The 16602-nt window shown below is 41.4% G+C and overlaps 1 protein-coding gene across 3 annotated transcripts; it reads left to right on the top strand.

The window, feature by feature from the left end:
• The first annotated feature begins 2492 nt into the window (after nucleotides 1-2492).
• Nucleotides 2493-6530, top strand: LOC125297259 (protein CTLA-2-alpha-like). Of its 3 annotated transcripts, none has more exons than XM_048247518.1 (6): nucleotides 2493-2579; nucleotides 2669-2741; nucleotides 3924-4015; nucleotides 4310-4452; nucleotides 4926-5001; nucleotides 6322-6530. In XM_048247518.1, exons 3-6 carry the CDS (start codon nucleotides 3955-3957, stop codon nucleotides 6330-6332), a joined length of 291 nt encoding a protein of 96 aa, XP_048103475.1. In that variant the 5' UTR covers nucleotides 2493-2579; nucleotides 2669-2741; nucleotides 3924-3954; the 3' UTR covers nucleotides 6333-6530. The 3 variants fall into 3 exon arrangements, with proteins under 3 accessions (XP_048103475.1, XP_048103483.1, XP_048103465.1); XM_048247508.1 differs by having other exon boundaries at nucleotides 2512-2583; XM_048247526.1 differs by having other exon boundaries at nucleotides 2509-2790.
• Nucleotides 6531-16602: the final 10072 nt, after the last annotated feature.

A 16602-nucleotide genomic window follows, 5' to 3' on the forward strand; every position in this document is an offset into this window, starting at 1 on the left:
AACAGAATGCAAAATCTAGTTCTCAAAATGAGCATTTTTGCTATGTCTGTTCCATTACTTTCTAATTTTTCTGGTATCAGAAAAAAACTGTGAAAATACAAAATGTACTGAATAAAAAAATAATTTATTCATTCCTCCCAAGATGTAACTGCCATTGACATGTAAGACATACAGTAAATTCCTAGCAAGATACAGTCAATTTTATTGAACTACAACTTGTAATTTTTCATCGAAATAGACCTACAGTAAACACCTTTTGTACTGTTTTCTCCAAATAGGCAATACAGTACACTCTTAAAACAAATGTGTTGAAAACACATCTCTGTGTCCAGATAGGGACAACACAATTTGTGTTGTTTCCTTTTTTTATTTTTTACCCAATATGGGTTGAAAATAACACAACTTGCATTAAAAACAACACATTTTTAACACATTTCTGTGTCCAGATAGGGACAACACATTTGTTTTAAGAGTGTACTTTGTCTAAATGTGCATTAGATCCATACTTGCAAATAGCAACACAGAACAGACATCTCTTATGTATAATGAATGATTGCTGATTGAAGAATTGTGCAAAGGAGTTTCACACAGGTGTATCAGAGATTCAGACTTATGCAAGGAATCTATACCACCTGTTAAAAGATGTTTTCCTTTTGTTTAGCATGGGAAAACCAATAGAGTTTGGGGCTTTTGAATGACACCTGTGTTAACTGTTTTGCAAAAGGGTGTGAGAAATGTGTGAACCCAATGAAAATGTGTGAACACATTCGCAAGAGATGGCTTCTGCTGTGCAAAGAAAGTAGTCACGAAGACCAAGTGGATTCCAGTTTACTTAAGCAGGTAAAAGCAATCGAGAAATGTTACAGAAAAACTATAATCACTGAACCACGTGGCTGTGGACGTAATCTTACGTTCCATGTTGGCTATTTATATTCTTCGTGTGGAGCAGTTGTGTTTCACGGTCAAAATGTGATGTTAGCAAAACTGGCCACTAGATGTCACCATGGAGTTACGTGTGTCGGATTGTTTCGAAGCCTCGACACAATTCCGGCGCAATAGCTTTGAACGTTTCGTTGTTTCACAAAGCCTCGTTCTGCCCATCCCTACTAACAACACCACTGGCATCTTCTTTGACTATCATACCCCAAACAGCAATACATTGAACCGCCACTCTCGGGAAGCTTCCGGTTTCTGAACTGGTTGCAGTTCCAATTCTGGTTCCACATGAGGGCGCTCACGAATAAGTGCAGAATGAATGGAGGGCTATGGAGCTGTACCCCCTCAAATCCACTTTTCTCGGGATATCATTTTTTGGCCAGAAATTTGAATGTTGCATGCGAAAGAGAGGGCAGAGAAAATACACAACGCTGAGTATTATATTTTTTGAGTCACTTATTTGTTCTAAAAAGCCTTTCAAATGTGTCAATGACGTCATTCATTAGCAGAAAGCTAGTGAGTTGTGGGCAACAACGACCCAACCTGTAAGAAATCGAAAGGACTTAAGTACTCGCTCATTCAACTTTTGACCTATGATCCATATTGATCTTGCAGAAACCACCAAGAACAACCAGGTTAAAGAGACACATTTAGCCATCTAGCTCCATAGTCCCCCATTGTTTTTGCACTTATTCGTGATCGCCCCTAGCGGAACTGCAGCAGATTGCAGGTACAATGGAGTTAATAGGGAGTGATAAACGGGCTCTGGCTCTCCGTAGACTGGCTCTGACCGACTGTATAGGGAGGGAAAGTAATCTCATCGCCATCTAGTGGTTGCGTTCCTAGAGTTTAGCGGAGTGGATGGGTTTTTTCTTTTGGAAAAAATATATCTCGGTGCACATTGGGATCTTAATTTAATGCCTTCCATAGGTTATGCACTGGGGTCACCTCTATTGCTTCAAGTGGTCATACCTTATTTTTAGGATCAGTTGAATTGTTTTGAGTTTTTGTCGTAACATGGTGATAATGGACTACAGTTGCATGTGACGTCACAGGTTTGGGCGCTTAATCTTTACTGATCAATACGGCAATTTGCTTAACTGGCTTAACATATTTTTGTAATAACGGAACGTGATGTAAACTGCGTGGTGATAACCTTTATGTCTGGATAACTGGTGTTGTGCTTCTACTCACATGAAGAGCTGACAGTAAGTGTTAAGTGTCAATGCTAACCAGGCTAATAAACTAACCATGCTACCGTGAGTAACGTGGAAGGGTAAAGTCACGTGACTTCTTTTGTAGTTCATTTATGAAACAAAAGGAGCAATTTCGATTTTTTTTAAATAAGGCAAAATAGTGTCTGACATTTTCACAGTTAGAAGATTATTACTGTATAGACACTGAAAAATATTTTTGGTGGATAACATCGCTGATTTGGCTTCACAATATTTTTTTAAAAATAGGTCTATGGGACTTAACATTGGAGCTGCTCTTCGATAGGAACGCAACCACTTGGGGCGCTGGTTTTCACTTTCCCTCCCTATGGATGAGACATCCTCGATGACGTCGAGCTTTGAAAGATTTCCGGGGAACGAGCTGGAGGGCCGAGGAGAGGCTATCTTTTACTGTCTATGAGGAGAGGGGTTGGTATGCAAATAGAGCTTTGATAAGAACCCATAGACTGTATAAAATAGGTGGATGTCCAACTTTCCTTCCTACTAATGTGCCCCAGGCTTCCTGATCGCAGCGAGACAACTGGAATATTCAACACGTGAACTCCTGTACAACGCCCTCTTATTTATCAGGTGGGAAAGGGTAAACATGTTCCTTGGTCATGAAATAACAAAACGAAAGGTATAAAAAAAATATGTTTTTGCTTGAGGTATTAAGTTTGTAGGCGTTTAGTGTTTTAATTTAGGTTCTCTTGTAAAAGCTAGTTTAGGTTACATGAAGACAACTGTGGTAACGTGGATTTGAGTCATTCTAACGTTATTGCAGTGACATGCAGATGTGTGACTGTTTGTGCTACATGTGTTTGAATATCGGAAGGGCAACGTTAATGTAGCCTATCAGAGCCATAATTTATAGTCTAGATGGTTTATAAGGCAAAGCAGCAGTAGGAATGGCTTGTTAACTGATTCGAGATAAATGTTAATGTGGGAGAAATAGACACAATTTACTTGTTTTATTGGTGGAAAGGGTCATCATATCATCATATGTAAATATGAATGTTTAAAATGATAGACAACAACTTCATAATTTAAAAGAAAATATTTTTGCGGACACCCAGGTGTCCCCTTCCCAGATCCGACTTTGAGAACTACTGGGCTAAGCAACCCCGCCTTATAGTAGGCCTACAACACAAGACATGCTGTCACGTCGTAGGCTACAGTGATGATATCAAATTTCAATGTTGAAATCATTACTGTAGCCTATGTGACTGTGTCATGTGTGCTAGACTGTTAGTCATTGGTCTAAACCATATGACCAGGGGCAGAGTGGGTGGACAACCTGTGGGCTGTCTTCCCTGTTCCTGACAAACTAACAAACCCCTTTCACTTTAGTTTTTCCTGCAAGTTCCTACCTGCCATGAGACCTTGTGTCAAGTAGGCTATAACAAATGGGACGTGTTTGGGGGGCTTGAAGTCTTAGTTTTCATATTCTTTCTTGTTAATTCGTCATCTTTTGGGAGGCGATGGAAACTGTACCATCGTTGGCAGGAACACTCCGATTTAGACTTCTGTTCAAAAAACTGATGTTTAACCCACTAAATTAGTTTTGTCCAGTCGTACGTGCAACAACAAACAGCACATGTTGTCCCTAAGCTCCGTAACAACATCTCTCATAGAGGTTTGCGACTTTACACAGTAAACAATAATCCGCAAAAAAAATACCTTTCTCTTTGCTAATTAGCAAACAGATTGCCTTAGGTAGCTTATTTTACTTCTACCGCCTCACCAGCAGTTTTCCCATTTTTCTCTTCACAGTATCACCCTGTGGAACTTGAGAGAAATAAAGATGGCCACTACCAGTCCCTCTGAAATAGACCAGGAATTCCACGAATGGAAACTCAAACACAGTCAGTCCTCTTCTTATTCTTTTTTTCCCTTGTTATTCTACACTGTATATATCATTATGTTTTTAGCCTACACAATATGAATTCATTATTATCATTTAAGTTTGGTTTAGAGGGAATGTTTACATAATGATTATTGTAAGCTTCCAAGTGATTTGTACATTTATATACTATCCAAGACAAGCCATTCCTCTGATACGAATGTATGTCTATAAATTGCATAATGCAGTGGGGAAAGTCAAAATACATATTGCACTGGTGAAGGTAAAAGTTTAACGTTTCTTCTTTGTCCCAAAGACAAGGTGTACAGCACCCCAGAGGAGGAAGCACGACGGAAAGTCCTCTGGCTCGCCTCCAGAGAGAAGGTCCTGGCCCACAACAAACTGGCTGACCAGGGCGTCCACACCTGGTGGATGGGCATGAACCAGTTCTCTGACATGGTAGGACAGGCACAAGGGGAGTTCATATTACACCCACAAATGACAGCGCTGTGCTATGAAACACATAATTCTCAATGGCTTGCATGCAAAGTAGTCCTAGCCTAGCATGCTAAGTAGTCCTAGCATGCCCAAAGTTTGTAGGACCGTGAAAGACAGACTTGTTATTGGTATGATTGAACCGTTAAAAGTTTGTACTGCATGCCCATTCGTTTTATAGGCCCTAGATATGGAAAAAAGTGCAATACTTTTGATATTGAGGGTCTTGTAAACTCATTTTTTGTATCCATAGGGCACCAATCATTATTTTGTCTGCAAATACAATAATGTTGAGCCAGTATTTGAGGTCTCTGTAACAAACTCACGTGAAGGCATAGAAGATATTAAGGATAAAACAATACATGATCAAAATCAATGTGGGAATAGCCTGACACTTGATATTCCCACTTGTCATACCACTCAACTCTCCTCCGCAGGACTCTGCCAATGGGGAGGTACCATGTGGCTGCATGGCACCCAGAAATCAGGACAAGAAATGTGGCAAGTCTCATGGTGGGTAGTTGAGAAATCACAAGTATGTTCATGCTACAGATATTCAGTATGTTGTCAGGGGAACAAGTAAACCAGAAAGTGTTCAAGTTGTTTCCCTGAAAAAAAATGCTCAATGCAATTACAGTAATCAGTTACCAACATAGTTGACAGTTGATTTAATTGTAGACTACTAATTGATTGGGCCTGATTTTAAATGCACATGCTCATGTATATGATATAAGATAGTACTTGAAAAATGAGAGAGGGCGGGGTCTGTCAATAGTGTTTATCGAACGCAGACTGAACTGCGTGGCTAAGGAAAGTGCTATACATTTGATATGCATAAGACAGCTTCTCATAGATTTATAGACTCCGTACATAGCAAAATAAAGCACATAATTAGTATTATACAAGGCCACTAAAGCTCAAAATAAAGCACATAATTAGTATTATACAAGGCCGCTAAAGCTCAAAATAAAGCACATAATTAGTATTAAGGAAAGTGTTATACATTTGATATGCATAAGACAGCTTCTCACAGATTTATAGATTTCGTACATAGCAAAATAAAGCACATATTGTTACTAAACTCTGACGAAGACGTGGCAGAATGTCATCTGTATTGCTCTGTACTCCTCTCTCAAAGCACATACTGTAGTTAGTATTACACAAGGCTGACCAATGGCATTGTTAGGCAGAGCCAGGCTAATGCCAATTAGTGAAGAGTTTGGTTAAAGCTGACCAATGGCAATTCAATTAAGCAGTTAAACTGAATGCATCGAGACAAGATTTGAGGAGCCTTTAAAATGCCAATATTGCAGTGGGTCTGGAACAAGGAAATAAATATACCATTTGTACAGTTGCACAGTATGTATGTAAAGTTTAAGAGGCACTCTTCCCATGAAGACAATGTGAAATTGGCCCTTGTAAGTAGCTTTGGTTTAAAGGTGTCTGCTAAATTAATAAATGTCAATGTAAACATGGAACCGGTCCTTTCCCTTGTCTGGTGCTTAGGTGTGGGTCAGATAAGATGCACTTCAGGGGATCATTCAGGGGGAGTCAGCCTCTCAGCACTGAAGTTTGTGAAGACGATGCATTGTAAAATAAGGTCAATGATAGCTGACAAAGGCAAAGACAGATAGCCCTAATTTCAATGATGGGCAAAAAGCCATAAATCTATTTAACACTATGGGCAAGACCTTCTGCAAACACTAAGTCAGCTCAGTGTTCCTATGCCACACCTCATATATAGTTCCTGCACAAGAACTCTGCTTGTTGATAGACTTTACACTTTACATAAAGTTTATTGCTGCAATGAACACTTTTTTTTTTCTCTTACAGGAGATTGTTGAAAGCTGACAGTGATCAACTGGACCAGAGAGTGATTGCTCAGGTTGCTTGACTCAACTAACCGTAAACAACTATCCAATCTGCTTTTGATGCTGTACCGATCAACTTGTTGCCATTCTCGCTTGCAATTCCAAAATATTGTCCCCTTATTTGCAAGATTGAATTTCCCCTTGGGGGTCAATAAAGTATCTATCTATCTATCTATCTATATCTATGTCTCCACCACCACAGCTAGCATTAGACACTTATAAGACATGTGTCTCCACCACCACAGCTAGCATTAGACGCTTATAAGACATGCTACTTGTAAGTCGTGTTAATGAGTCAACAATATGCTGCATGCTTCAGTATTTAATTTCAATATACACGCTAACATCAGCACAGTTTAAACTTTGTGCTTTACCCTATGCAATCATTGTTGGGGGTGTTTCTGTCTTTTCCACGAGATGTGCAGCAAACACATCTTTCTTGTAAATAAAGGTTTTATATGCAGTTGTCTACTAGCCTAGAAATCTAGACGCACCCTAGCGGACGGCAAATTAATTTGCTCAGCCTGTACGTCTAGTATCAAACCATAGGGATTTCTATTGGCTAACACCGTGGATGTTATTCAATCACAGCGCTCTATTTTGTTAGAGAGTCTTAAGGCGGGCTTAACAGGATAACGACAGTCCTGCGACGGTGAACAACAAGGAAGGTGGCTATGGCGAACGAAGAGCGGTTGTTTGAATCGGCGTTGGCGTCAACTTTGGAGGAGTTGGACTTGTGCTTTTCTTTGAAAGTTGAGCAACACAATGCACTTAAGTCATTCCTTTCGAAGAAGGATGTATTTGCCGTTTTGCCGACCGGATACGGATATGGTCGTAGCGCTGGCCTATTGCATGCCTAGGCAGTTTGAAAGACAATTCTCTGCCCGCCCCTTTGAATTAAGCGAGGTGAATGGTTCGATGCCAGACTATACATTTCAATGATATAGGATGGCCCGCCAGGCTAGTTGTCTACTCAATCCCAAAGAAAATACACATCCATATCTTTAACCCTGTTGCCATCAGCACAGCCATTGGTTGTGTTGAATGCACTGTTCTGTCATATAATGCTGACGCCGTGGATCCTGAGTTTGTGTTGATTTGGAAACGGGCACAGGGGGGATCATTTCCAGATGGACTTGCAGAGCACATTCACATTTGTTTACACATTGCCCATCATAGCCAATTGAAATTATCGGTAAATAAAGAAGTGATCTTTGGTTTTATGCCATGACCTGTAATAAAATTGACTTGCCATGGACATTCTGGCCTGCTGTAATAGAATGGACTTGCTTGTATGGACATTCTGTGATAACATAGACATTCTGTTTTGCTGGACTGCTTGTCCTCCTCATCACTGTTTGCATCTATATGTTTGTATTGTTGTTGTTGTTTTTTTAATTAGCACTATGTGGGATCAGGGTTATTTGTTTTTGGCAGAAAGTGATTGTGTCTAATTGCATCTTAATGCACTATTAAATACTGTTCAGTGATTTGCACAGCCAAAAGTTGAACTCCTGTTTGATCTCTATAATGATGTTTCAGAATGAATGTTAAAAAAAGCTGTCCTAGACATGCTCCAGACTTTCTATTTTCTCTAACAGTTAATTTCTCCTTGCATAAACATTAGCCATGTGATGTGTGAAACCGTGGTAATCAGTAAAAGGTCCTTTTCACAAGACAGACTGAGGAAGTAATTCATCCCCAGGGCCATTGAACTGTTCAATGCTTCACTTAAGGGAAGAGGAGAAATAGACTTCTCCGCATAGTCTGTCTGCCTCTTCACCACCTCCATGTCTTGAACTGTCTGTCCACTAGCCACTTTACCATTGTCTTCTGCCTCACTGTTTGCGTGCTATATTAGCACATATGCACAACCCCTCCCTCCATGCCACAGCCGAACTGTGACCACACTTATACCGTCCTTAATATAGTTATATATATATATAGATATATAGACTTTATTCTTGCACTGTTGCACTGTTTGACAGTTTGACTTACTCATTTGCACCATCACCATGACACTCATTCACACAGAGCACCTTACCTTACCTTATGCACAGAGAATCACAGGCTCAGTCCCTGCCTCAGTCATTGCAAGCGCATCTTGATTGATTAATCACTCACTATGTGGATACTGTTTTTTTAGAATTGATTTAGATTAAGTGTTATTTAGTATAATTTGTATTTTAGTATATTTAGTATTTAGTATATATTTATCTTCTACTGTCCTTATTGCTTAGTTATGTTTTTTTATATTATATACTTTTAATAACTTTCTGCTGTTAGTGAATGTGTGTGTGTGTTGTCTGTATGCTACTGTGACCTTGAATTTCCCCTGGGGATCAATAAAGTATCTATAAGTCCAATATCTGTTATCTTGTATATATCTTGTACCAAAATGTAGTTTAATATCAAAGTGAAATCGTTGCTGGCATAAGTCAGCGGTGTTAGTTTGAGCATATTTTTGATATTGATGTGTTGAATGGAAGTCAGTGGGAGCAGTGGATTTCAAAATAGCAGTGACCAAAGAATATTTATCAGGACAACGTGACAGGGGACAGAGATTTGTTGTACAAATGTTTGTGTTCTGGTCTACTGACTAATTGAGAAATCTAACATCGACAGGTCTAATTGAAAAAAACAAAATATGGCAATACGGTACGTCATCTTAATCATACAATTTTACTGTACATTCATTCATACATTCATTCATTCCAAATAGTTTTCAGCTATACTGTACTTCCTGGGTGTTGAACCCAAGCTCTTTGCATTGTGAATGAACAGGAACACATTACTGTATATGCTGTATGATTAGATTAGATTAGATTAGATTAGATTCAACTTTATTGTCATTGTGCAGAGTACAAGTAGCCTACAAAATCAAAATGCAGTTTGCATCTAACCAGAAGTGCAAAAAAGCAGAAAATTGCAATGTGATACAAAGTATAGACAGGTAGTGGATAGACAGGATATATAGTGCAGTGTAGACCATTGGTTCCCAAAGACGGAGATTTTATTTGGGTCGCCAGCACAATTTATGTTGTGTAATAGGCCTAACTTTTACCATTTAGTCAGGAAGTTTGGGGCAGCTGTGGCCTACTGGTTAGGGCTTCGGGCTTGTAGCCGAAGGGTTGCCGGTTCGATCCTCGACCAGTAGGAAAAATGTGGATGGGGGAAGTGGTTGAGCACTGCTCTCCCATGCCCACATCCACGGCTGAAGTGCCCTTGAGCAAGGCACCTAACCCCTCACTGCTCCCCGAGTATAGGCAGCTTATTTCTGGGTGGAAGGGCACGGTGTGAGGTTTAAAATCATTTGAGTTCCTCTGAACCGCTTTGAACCAATCATTAACAACCGGCGTTTCGTCATACAGAGAAGTTTCTTCTTATCTTTAACAGTGACACATAGTTCTCTAGTTATTTATTCACAGGATATTGAGTCTTTTTACCATCTCAACGGTTATTAAAAAATATATAGGCTACATGTTACTGACTCGTCCCAAAACTAGACTACCAACACAATTTGCTTCCAATACCCCAGTGAAGGACACATATAACATTAACTGTGGAACTTCCATATAGGCTAACCAAAGGTCCTCGATTGCTCTGCTTTAACCCTCTCTGGTATAAAGCATGTCATCTTAGTGGTGGGGAAAACGTTCGTATTTCAGATGACAGAATTAAGGTATGAAGTTTAGCTGACGTTATGTTAACATGTAAAGTTAAGCTTGCCAACCCCACAGGCAGGCAGGCAGCTCGACTGTGACTACGTTTGTGACATTCCTGTTAGCTAAAAACAGAAATGGAATGGTCGCTTAAATCAAACCTACACACAGACAACTCACATCAGCCTTATTTTGTGCCTTTTATTCACATTTGCTCAAACATTTCATAAGCCTTTTCGCTCCCTATGTTGATGTATTCCAAGCGGTCTGCTTCGGGGGCGGGGACGTAGTAACTGAAACACCATTCCCGTGTAACTTAATCGCTCTCAGGGACGCCCTCTGTTCGCTGGTTGGTTCGGCGGCCGGAAGCCGAAGTAAACAAGTGCGAATCAAGCTATTCCAGACAGAGTCCTGTAGGGAAAAGAAATCGAGCTGAAGTACGTAGACAGGCAGAGCCAGGCTACCTGCCATGGACCTCGCAGTTGCAAAATGCAAAATGCAAGGGACATGAATCAGCCTATTTGCACGAACATTAAAGGTGTTCTAAGCGATGCCACACGTTTTTTAGGCTAAAACATTTTTTGTCACTTACAGCAAACATCACCTCATCATTCGCTAGCTGCCTTTGTCCTGAATACACTGTAAAAAAATTCAACCTCTGTGGACAGCCCAGGCTCCAAAAACGGCAACAAAACGGCTAACAAACTGTTCCAGCAAATCAGACGAGATGCTCGTTTAGGAGAGTTTCAATTGCACGGGAGGGAGGGGGAGGAAGTAGCGAGCTATCTCTGTTTTGTTTGAATGTCAACAGAAGTGACGTTACGCACCTGTTTGCTTTTTTTGACTGGCAGTGCCCAAGATCAGATGACAATACGTGAGTTGGATAATGTAGGCTAAAATATAAAGGTAGGCCTAAAAACAGGACAATGTTTAAGCCATTGGACATTATTGAAAGAAAACGATCGCAAAGTTATGCAGAATGAATGTATAATGACCGGCGAACTAGGCTACTTTTTCAGCAAAAACATAGCCTACGAAACGATATGCCTACATGACATATCACTCTTATAATTTAGTCCTCTGTTTTGTAGGCTAAATCAGCATATTACCCAGGGTCATATTGGAAACGTACAGTAGCCTACTGTACATAACGTACAGGATTTTGCTGTAGGCCTAGATGTAGCACTCGGCTCAGAAAATATTGTTTAATTATCTAAACTAGTTTTATAGAGTGTCTGGACCAGTTCTATCAGAAGATTTCTATGTTCGGGGCAGCCGTGGCCCACTGGTTAGCACTCTGGACTTGTAACTGGAGGGTTGCTGGTTCGAGCCCCGACCAGTGGGCCACGGCTGAAGTGCCCTTGAGCAAGGCACCTAACCCCTCACTGCTCCCCGAGCGCCGCCGTTGAAGCAGGCAGCTCACTGCGCCGGGATTAGTGTGTGCTTCACCTCACTGTGTGTTCACTGTGTGCTGTTTGTGTTTCACTAATTCACCGATTGGGTTAAATGCAGATACCAAATTTCCCTCACGGGATCAAAAAAGTATATATACTTATACTTATATACTTATACTTATACTGCTGGAGGTAGAAGGTTGCAATGCAATGACTCAGAACACGTGGATGGTATACTAGTACGTTTCTGTATTGTATTTAAATATAAAAGGTGAATTGTATTAAGTAGGCAGTGCAAATAGTACAAATATTTCATCAATAACAAATATAAATAACAAAATAAATAAATCACAAAATGTGCAAAACCATTCAATAGTAATATACAAATATCATCAATTTATAAATCTTACCGTAGTGAACCAGGTCTATCCTAAGTTTGGGCTAAAAACTCATCTTCAGAATCACTTGACTCAGTGGCTTCTGTCTCACAGTCAGTAACACTCTGACGTGTCTTGACTCGCCGTGTGGGCTTGGGGTCTGGGGGCAGCTCCTCTACTTCCTCTGGCACAGGGAGGAAGCCACAAGGGAGCAGGAGATCTCGATGGGTCGTGTGGGGCCATCTCTGGATTCTGGCTTTACTGTGTAGACTGGGAGGTCTCCAGCACGTTTCACCACAATGTGGATGTCAGTCTCCCATTTATCTGCAAGTTTGTGCTTGCCACGTAGTCTTACATTCCTCACTAAAACTCTGATCTCAAGGTCAGAAGTGGTTACTTTTCGATCGAATTGGGCCTTGTTTCGGTCTGCAACTTTCTGAGCATTTTGTGCAGCCAATTTATAGCTCTCTTCCAATCGGGATCTGAGATTCTGTACATATTGTGAGTGAGATTTGTGCATTTGTTCATCTCCACTGAAGGGTAAGCCAAAAGCTAGATCAACGGGAAGTCTTGGTTTACGTCCAAACATCAACTCATAAGGAGTGAATCCTGTTACATCATTCCGTGTGCAATTGTATGCATGTACTAGTGGCTTTACAAATCCTTTCCAGTGTGATTTTTGCTTGTTCTCTAGAGTTCCTAACATGCCTAGTAATGTTCTATTGAATCGTTCTACAGGATTACCCCTTGGGTGGTATGGGGTAGTTCTGATCTTCTGTATTCCTGAGACTTGACACAGTTCCTTGATCAGGCGAGATTCAAATTCAGGTCCTTGGTCACTGTGCAACTTCTCAGGGATTCCATAGCACACAAGGAAGTTGTCCCATAGACACTTTGCAACGGTTCTGGCTCTCTGATTGGGAGTAGGGATGGCAACTGCAAATTTTATGAAGTGATCTGTTATCACAAGGATGACTTTGGTGTTACTGCTATCTGGCTCAAGAGTAAGAAAATCCATGCAAACGAGTTCTAATGGCCTTGATGTTCTTATGTTTACTAGAGGGGCTGATCTTTCGGGAAGACTTTTTCTTCGCACACATCTATCACAGGTCTTGATTTTGTGCTCTATGTCAACAGACATTCTTGGCCAGTAGAATCTGTTTCTAACGAGATCTAGTGTCCTATCAATTCCCATGTGTCCTAGCCTGGGTGTTCCCATGATGCCTTGCGCGCGATTTGATTCACGCTGCTAAGGCAGCCTGGAGACCATGGAGCAATTTTTCGCCTGAGATAGGGAACCAATCACAGAACAGGGGGAAAGCAAGGCGATGATGAGCTATGCACAGGCGCATTTGATAGACATCCGTGGCACCCAATAAACGGATCTGGGCATTTTTTTCAAATACGAGAAAATGAACGTTTGGTTCCCAGACCACGTCTCATTGAGAAGTGGTGGCGCTAGCCAGGCTACATGTGTCCCATGTCATTGTGCAAACTATGCAAAACAGTTTCTCTGAGTTCTTCAGGGAGGACAAGTTGATATGTGGTCTGATCTGCATCTTGTCTTTTGCGGTACAGAACTCCATTGTGTAATTCCAATCTATTCCACTCCCTTAGCAGAAGAGGAAGGTCAGGGAGCTCTTTGCGCACTGTGGGGGGTGGCTTCTCTCGAAGTTCCAGTTGAGCTATCACCTCTCTGATGGTAGAGTCTACTCTTTGTTTTTCTTTGAGCTCAAACTGGGAAAAAGAGGGGATTGTTGGTAATCCATGGTTGCTCTCCTTGGCATAGCTCTCTGGAAGTACATCCGCAGAGATGGCAAGAGACTCCACAAGAGTGAGACCACAGTCGCTGTAAAGCTGGTCATTGGAAACTTTGACAAGACGGCTCTCACAAACGGCTTTAACAACATCCACATCATGGTCAACATCTATGGCCTCTGAATCAGTTAAATGAAACTGAGTGAAATGACGAATTCGCTCCTGCTCTTTTTTGGACTGGGCATCATTGAGGAGTTCTCCATGTGGTCGTCTAGAGAGACCATCTGCATCTATATTCAGCTTGCCTGCCCTATACTGGAGTTTAAAGGTGAAGTTCGACAAGGCTGCAAGCCATCTATAGCTGGTGGCATCCAATCTTGCAGTGGTGAGTATGTAGGTTAATGGATTACTGTCAGTGAAAACAGTGAACTGGGTTCCATACAGATAATCGTGGAACTTCTCTGTCACAGCCCATTTGAGGGCAAGGAATTCTAGTTTGTGGGCTGGGTAGCGGGCTTCACTTCAGCCCTCTGCTGGCGAAAGCTATGGCTCTCATTTTACCTTCCTGTTCCTGGTACAATGCAGCTCCGAGGCCGGTGGTACTGGCATCAGTGTGTAAGATGTATGGTAATTTGGGATCTGCGAAGCCAAAGAACTGGGGCTGAGGTGAGTTTCAAGATGACTGTATCAAATGCCTCTTGACATGTATGTCCAGCGGGAGCCAAATGGTTCCTTCGGATTAAAGTAACCGGTCTTGTTTGGTGGATTCCCAACTGCCTCTGTTCTAGGTGGATGCCCAACTGCCTCTGTTTTTGGTGGATGCCCAACTGCCGTTTTCGGTGGATGCCCAACTGCCTCTGTTTTCGGTGGATGCCCAACTGCTGAATCACTTTGAAGTTTCCCTCTGGCCCTTGAACCTTTGTGGACTGGTGGATATCCACAGGTCAGTTCATTAAGTGGCCTAACTATTGCTGAGTAATCTTTTATAAATCTGCGATAGTAGCCAGAAAAGCCTAGGAAAGATCGCAGCTCTTTGAGATTTTTTCAGAACCGGCCAGGTTTTTAATGCTTTCACCTTCTCGGAATCAGTTTCTACACCGTTTTGTGAAACTATATGTCCAAGGTACTTGACTGACGTCTGAAAGAACTTGCACTTCTCGGGCGAGAGCTTTAGGCCGTACTCCTTCAGGCGTGTCAAGACTTTCTTTAATCTTGTCTCATGTTCATCCAATGTCTTTGAAAAGATAATGATGTCATCGAGAAACACAATGACTTCCTTTAAATTCACGACACCCATACATTTTTCCATTAGACGTTGGAAGGTGCTTGGAGCATTGGTGACACCCTGTGGCATGCGATTGAACTCCCAGAATCAGACTCTTCAACTTCAATTTGATAGTACCCAGATTTTAAGTCAAGAGTGGAAAACCACTTGGATCCATTGAGGGTGGAAAACGTCTCTTCTAACTTTGGGAGTGCATAGGCATCTTTCACAGTTTGGAGATTGAGCTTTCTGTAATCAATGCAAAGGCGGACCTCTCCGTTCTTCTTCCTCACCACTGCTATAGGTGAAGAGTATGGGGATTTAGATTCACGGATTACTCCAGCTTGAAGAAGGTCTTGCAGGTGCTTACGGACAGCTTCCAGATCTTGAGGGTGAATGGGATGGGCTCGGTGTTTAAAGGGCGTTTCATCTGAGAGCTTGATTGTATGCTTTATTTTGTCTGTGCAACCGAAATCTAAATCGTAATGGGCAAATACTTCAGGCATTCCTTTTAGCATCCTAATGATACGCTCTTTCCACTCAGGGGGTATGGGAGAGTTGTCAAAGTCAAAGTTAAGCTCAGTTTCTTGAGTATTGTTCACATTTTCTCTATTAGCTACGCCAGTGGTCCCCAAACTACGGCCCGCAGGCTGGATACGGCCTGCCACCTCATTTTGGGTGGCCCCCCAAATGTACCCCCATGTCCGTGGTATATAGCAACCGGCCCGCACGGGAGTACGACATCGTCAAACTATAACCTCCGCAATTTCCCCCATTCATTCTCTATGGCGAGTCTTACAGTTTTTCTCAGCTGCATCAGTGCTCAAAGTATTCTAAAAGTTTATCAATGAATTGTTAATAACTAACTAACTTATATTCAAGTAATTTTTCTGGGACTTTCTGGGATAATTATTTTTATTTGTTCAAATGTTCATACAATGTTCACAAGTTCAGGTGAGTGAAAGTTAGAATGGTGGTCATTTCAGACCACTTCAGCACTTCATAAAATTCAGAGTTCACACATTTTTAATGAAATATACTTTTGGGACTACCTGCTAATACTTTTGGGAATGCAAAAGTCTTTTTATTAGTATTATTTCATTTGAGTTACATTTTACACTGATATGGCATGACGGCAATATAAACACAGCTAACAATGGTATTAAATTGCAATAGCCTATAGATTAAATGTACTGTAATGGAATATTCAACTAAGGAAGACTGCTGTTTTTCACAGCACTAAGCTATTTATGGTTACTGATAAACTCCGAGTCTCTGGCCCTCTCTTACAGCCAGGCATAGTAAGCTGGCCCTCGGAAGAAAAAGTTTTGGGGACCACTGAGCTACGCTGTGCTGAGACAAGATACTGTGGAAGGTGGCAAGTTCAGCAATTACACAAGAAGATGGGATTGTGACATCATGTTCAGATTAATTTGTGATGACAACAGGGACTTTATATGGCGCTTTGGCAGGGACAGAAATCAGGCAACTCTTGACACACAGGCCACCCGGCAATGAAGACTGGGAAGGGTGCTCCATTATGGCCCATCTGCTTGTAGGAACGCTCTGAGCATTGGCAGATCCTTCTAGAACTACTGTTTGGCCTGCAGAAATCTTCCCAAGAGTTGTGACTAACCCTACAGCAGCTCCAGTGTGTTAAGTAAGGCTCTGTATCCATAAGGACTAGGTTGGTGGTTTGGGATCTTGACATCTGAATACTTTTCGTAAAGCACATCAAGGGTATTAGTGCCTATTAATACTGATGACTGACCATCAGGGTGTGCATCT

This window comes from Alosa alosa, chromosome 1 (genome assembly GCF_017589495.1).
Source record: "Alosa alosa isolate M-15738 ecotype Scorff River chromosome 1, AALO_Geno_1.1, whole genome shotgun sequence".
NCBI classification, from domain to species: Eukaryota; Metazoa; Chordata; class Actinopteri; order Clupeiformes; family Clupeidae; genus Alosa; species Alosa alosa.